Source organism: Oncorhynchus keta, chromosome 4, assembly GCF_023373465.1.
Source record: "Oncorhynchus keta strain PuntledgeMale-10-30-2019 chromosome 4, Oket_V2, whole genome shotgun sequence".
Lineage (NCBI taxonomy): Eukaryota > Metazoa > Chordata > Actinopteri > Salmoniformes > Salmonidae > Oncorhynchus > Oncorhynchus keta.
This window is the reverse complement of record NC_068424.1, coordinates 29,638,291-29,644,290: the sequence shown is the minus strand read 5'-3', so window position 1 is coordinate 29,644,290 and position 6,000 is coordinate 29,638,291. Positions and strand designations below refer to the sequence as shown.

The 6,000-nt window shown below is 43.3% G+C and overlaps 1 protein-coding gene across 1 annotated transcript in view; it reads right to left on the bottom strand.

Moving 5' to 3' along the window:
* Positions 1–261: 261 nt before the first annotated feature.
* Positions 262–6,000, bottom strand: part of topbp1 (DNA topoisomerase II binding protein 1) — a 30,337-nt gene continuing 24,598 nt past the window's right edge. The window contains exon 27 of the mRNA XM_035758958.2: positions 262–551. Coding sequence (XP_035614851.1) covers positions 405–551 — 147 coding nt within the window. The 3' untranslated portion in view covers positions 262–404. The remainder of the gene's footprint in view (positions 552–6,000) is intronic.

Below are 6,000 nucleotides of genomic sequence, written 5' to 3'. Positions count from 1 at the left end.
TTGGCAATGAAAAAAGGAGAGGTTGAAACATTGTCCCTGCTTTTGGTATCAGTAGACTTCGAGGTGGGAAAAAAAGCTCAATGGTTCAGCACATGATGCTTAAAACAATGAACAATGCACTCATTCCAGGAATGATGCTTGGGATTCAAACCGACTGTGGAGTGCCCTCTATAGGACATACATCGACAGTGCATCTCTCAGTGTTGAGTGCTTGAGAACATTGTCTGACTCTTGCTGAAAGCGCCAATCAATCACAATACAAACATTTGTCAAATTTATTTTTATTTTCATACAACTAATAATTAAAATAAATCTTATTTACAGACATACTATCATTAAGGCTTGCAAGGGTGTTTCTAAAATGATGGAATTTACCGACACCACAGCTCTAAATGCCAATGTTTTCACTTGAGGCGGGTCTTCTTGAGCTTGGAGGAATCTCCTGATACTTTGCGCTTGTGGGACGGGGTGGTGCGGCTGACGTCTGCGCCCACTGGCAGACACTGGGCCGCTTGAGGAAGATAGTACATCTCTATTGGTGCAGAAGGCTCCTGGACAAAAATACAAAATTACTTATGAGTTTTAGTATCAGTCTTGATTTTCTTAGTGGAGCAACATGTAATATTTTAGCCATAATTTAGATTCCTTCATGTTTTACAAGAACACTGCTTAGAAACGACTAAAATGGCTTGGTACGGCTTCTTACTTTATCATAATCCAAAAAAACATCAGTTGCAAGGATGTGAAGAACTAATACACACAAGAGCCAGACCAGCTAGTCATGGGAGTAATATATATATATAAATAAAACACACATACATATACACATTTCACCTTTATTTAACCAGGTAGGCCAGTTGAGAACAAGTTCTCATTTACAACTGCAACCTGGCCGAGATAAAGCAAAGCAGTGCGACACAAACTACAGAGTTACATGGAATAAACATATGTAGAGTCAATAACACAATAGAAAAGTCTATATCCAGTGTGTGCAAATGAAGTAAGATTAGGGAGTAAGGCAATAAAACAGCCAGTGGCAAAATAATTCAAATTTAGCAATTAAACACTGGAGTGAGATGTGCAAGTAGAGATACTGGGCTGCAAATGAGCAAAAAAAAAAATAACATCGGGATGAGGTAGTTGGGTGGGCTATTTATAGATGGGCCATGTACACGTGCAATGATCTGTAAGCTGCTGACAGCTGATGCTTAAAGTTAGTGAGGGAGATATGAGTCTCCAGCTTCAGATGATTTTTGCAATTCGTTCCAGTCATTGGCAGCAGAGAACTGGAAGGAAAGGCGGCCAAAGGAGGAGTTGGCTTCGGGGGTGACCAGTGACAAAACAGATGACACTGAGACTGCATCCAATTCGTTGAGAAGAGTGTTGGAGGCTATTTTGTAAATGACATCGTCAAAGTCAAGGATCGGTAGGATAGTCAGTTTCACTAGGGTATGTTTGGCAGCATGAGTGAAGGATGCTTTGTTGCGAAATAGGAAGCCAATTCTAGATTTAATGATGGATTGGAGATGCTTAATGTGAGTCTGGAAGGAGCGTTTACAGTCTAACCAGACACCTAGGTATTTCTAGTTGTTCAAATATTCTAAGTCAGAACCGTCCAGAGTAGTGATGCTAAACGGGTGGGCAGGTGCGGGCAGCCATCGTTGAAGAGAATGCATTTAGTTTTACTTGCATTTAGGAGCAGTTGGAGGCCACGTGCCTTTCTAAAATGATATGTTTTACTCTGGTGAATTTATATTTCTTTGTTAGTACTGGTATGTAATTGGAATTTGGGCCCTAGTTGCAGGTGGAAATGTTACATGGAGAACCTTTAACTGGCCAGGGTGGGTATTATGGAGAAGGTTGATCACATAGTATGGATAAATGAAGGCACAGTACCATTTTATGGATCATATATGAACCAACTGGATTCACTTTAGACCAGGGGTGTCAAACTCATTTCCATGGAGGACTAGTGCCTGCAGGTTTTTCCTTTTTAATGAAGACAGACATCCAGGTGAGTATATAATATAATCATTACTAATTAGTGACTTTATTTCAATCAATCAAGTACAATGGAGGAGCGAAAACCTGCAGACACTTGGCCCTCCGTGGAAGGAGTTTGACACGCGCTTTAGACTTTCCCAACATTACTTGTATGGGTGATAACCATGAAACCAGTTTTAAACATGTCTGTAGCAAAGGCCTGTCTAGTTTTGGCAAAGGGTCTTATTTTAAATACATTTAAAATTGTCGCCAGAATTTTGTACATTTTCATCCCAAATTCTCATTACTAAAATGCTTCAAGATTCAATTCTCGGGTTAGTTAATTCAATTAAACTTTATTAAAACCCAACTTATTTGAATAAAACAAAATGATGCTGTAGTTTGTCCATAAATCATAAAAAAAATTGTATACTGGTTAAAGTTTACATTCAATTATATTTATTATGAATAGAACACTGTGGGCATGTCTCATTAGTTCCTGTAAAACTCCAATTGTTTTATCTAGAGCAGCTGGTAGGTCGCGACCAGGGAGATTTTGAATGGATCTCGTGTCTGAGTAAATGAAAATAGAAAAATAAAATACTCCAGTCTGAACTCAAACCAGGTAGAAATTGTTTAGAAATTATAATGAACTTACAATTTTTTTTTTTTTTTAATAGAGCTATTAGCAGAGCAATTTTGGTTGATTTTGTAGTCTCAAACCATTGAGTTTACTAACATTCATCAAGAATGTGTTGGCAACATTTTATTATTGACAATGAAAGAAGTGGGAATGTTGCAACATTTAATATAGCATAGCTAACAAATTGTATTTTTGTGATGTTAATATTGGGTCGCAACTGAGACAACCTGGTTCAATTTGGGTACCGAGGCAAAACCAGCTGAGAACCACTGGTCAAGAGTAGTAGTCCTTAGATGAGCACAAGTAAATGTATACGTTAGGGGCCTCCCTTCGAGGCACAGCGGTCTAAGGCACTGCACTACAGATCCTGGTTCGATCCCAGGCTGTGTCGCAGCTGGCCGCGACCGGGAGACCCAATTGGCCCAGCGTCGTCCGGGTTAGGGGATGGTTTTGCCGGCCAAGTTGTCCTTGTTCTATCGCGCTCTACCGACTCCTGTGGCGGGCCGGGCGCAATGCACACTGACATGGTCACCAGGTGTACAGTGTTTCCTCCAACACATTGGTGCGGCTGGCCTCTGGGTTAAGCGAGCATTTTGTCAAGAAGCAGTGCGGCTTGGCGGAGTCGTGTTTCGGAGGACGCACAGCTCACGACAGTCATCTCTCCCGAGTCCGTACGGGAGTTGAGGCGATGGGACAAGACAGTAACTAACAATTCGATATCACAAAATTGGGGAGAAAGAGGTAAAAAATGCCATCAGAATGAGGTTCTTCTTATCAAAACATTGGATTGATGGCAGCATTCGTACAAAACTGAAAGCGCAAACCACTGCTTTTAACCAGGGCAAGGTGACTGGAAACATGACCGAATACAAACCAGTGTAGCTATTCCCTCCGCAAGGCAATCAAATAAGCTAAGCGTCAGTATAGAGACAAAGTAGAGTCACAATTCAATGGCTCAGACACAAGAGGTATGTGACAGGGTCTACAGTCAATCACGGATTACAAAAAGAAAACCAGCCCCGCCGCGGACCAGCATGTCTTGCTCCTAGACAGACTAAATAACTTCTTTGCTTGCTTTGAGGACAATACAGTGCCACTGACACGGCCCGCTACCAAAAACCTGCGGACTCTCCTTCACTGCAGCCGACGTGAGTAAAGCTTTTAAATGTGTCAACCATCGCAAGGCTGCAGGCCCAGACTGCATCCCCAGCCGCGTCCTCAGAGCATGTGCAGACCAGCTGGCTGGTGTGTTTACGGACATATTCAATCAATCCTTATCCCAGCCTGCTGTTACCACATGCTTCAAGAGGGCCACCATTGTTCCTGTTCCCAAGAAAGCTAAGGTAACTGAGCTAAACGACTACCTCCCCGTAGCACTCACTTATGTCATCATGAAGTGCTTTGAGAGACTAGTCAAGGACCATATCCAACCTACCTGACAGACTAGACCCACTCCAATTTGCTTACCGCCCCAATAGGTCCACAGACGACGCAATCGCAAACACACTGCCCTAACCCATCTGGACAAGAGGAATACCTATGTGAGAATGCTGTTCATCGACTACAGCTCAGCATTTAACACCATAGTACCCTCCAAACTCGTCATTAAGCTCGAGACCCTGGGTCTCGACCCTGCCCTGTGCAACTGGGTACTGGACTTCCTGACGGGCCGCCCCCAGGTAGTGAGGGTAGGTAACAACATCTCCACCCCGCTGATCCTCAACACTGGGGCCCCACAAGGGTGCGTTCTGAGCCCTCTCCTGTACTCCCTGTTCACCCACGGCCATGCACACCTCCAACTCAATCATCAAGTTTGCGGACGACACTACAGTATTAAGCTTGATTACCAACAACGACGAGACGGCCTACAGGGAGGAGGTGAGGGCCCTCGGAGTGTGGTGTCAGGAAAATAACCTCACACGCCTCACGCGCCAACAAACAAAGGAGATGATCGTGGACTTCAGGAAACAGCAGAGGGAACACCCCCCTATCCACATCGACGGGACAGTCGTGGAGAGGGTAGTAAGTTAAGTTCCTCGGCGTACACAATCACGGACAAACTGAATTGGTCCACCCACACAGACAACGTTGTGAAGAAGGCGCAGCAGCGCCTCTTCAACCTTAGGAGGCTGAAGAAATTTGGCTTGTCACCAAAAGCACACAAACTTTTACAGATGCACAATCGAGAGCATCCTGTCCGGCTGTATCACTGCCTGGTACGGCAACTGCACCGCCCACAACCATAAGGCTCTCCAGAGGGTATTGAGGACTGCACAACACATCACCGGGGGCAAACTACCTGCCCTCCAGGACACCTACACCACCCGATGTCACAGGAAGGCAAAAAGCTCATCAAGGACAACAACCACCCGAGCCACTGCCTGTTCACCCCGCTATCATCCAGAAGGCGAGGTCAGTACAGGTGCATGGGACCGAGAGACAGAAGCTGTTTTTCAATCAAGGCCATCAGACAGTTAAACAGCCACCACTAACATTGAGTGGCTGCTGCCAACATACTGACTCAACTCCAGCCACTTTAATAATGGAAATTGATGTAACAAAATGTATCACTAGGCACTTAATATAATGTTTACATACCTGACATTACTCATCTCATATGTATATTCTGTACTCGATACCATCTACTGCATCTTGCCTATGCCGTTCTGTACCATCACTCATTCATATATCTTTATGTACATATTCTTTATCCCTTTACACTTGTGTCTATAAGGTAGTAGTTGTGGAATTGTTAGGTTACATTACTCGTTGATTATTACTGCATCGTCGGAACTAGAAGCACAAGCGTTTCGCTACACTCGCATTAACATCTGCTAACCATGTGTATGTGACAAATACAATTTGATTTGAAACATGAGGAAATTGTGAAAAATTATAAATTGCTAAAATGTCAGTTTCGTGAGGAAGACCCATATACAGTTTGCCTTCAGAAAGTATTCATACCCCTTGACTTATTCCACCCCCCCCCCACACACACAATAAGTCATGATGACAAAGTGAAAACATGTTTTTAGAGATTTTGTCAGATAAAATTAAATACAGAAATCTATTTTACATAACTATTCACACCCGAGGGAAAACATGTTAGAATCACCTTTGGCAGCGATTACAGCTTTGAGTCTTCCTCGGTAAGTCTCGAAGAGCTTTTCACACCTGGATTATACAATATTTGCACATTACTCTTTTTAAAATTCTTCAAGCTCTCAAGATGATTGTTGATCATGACTAGACAGCCATTTTCATGTCTGGAGGAAACATGGCACCATCCTTACGGTGTTTTTCAGCAGAAGGGACTGGGAGACTAGTCAGGATCGAGGGAAAGATGAATGGGGCAAAGTACAGCGAGATCCTTG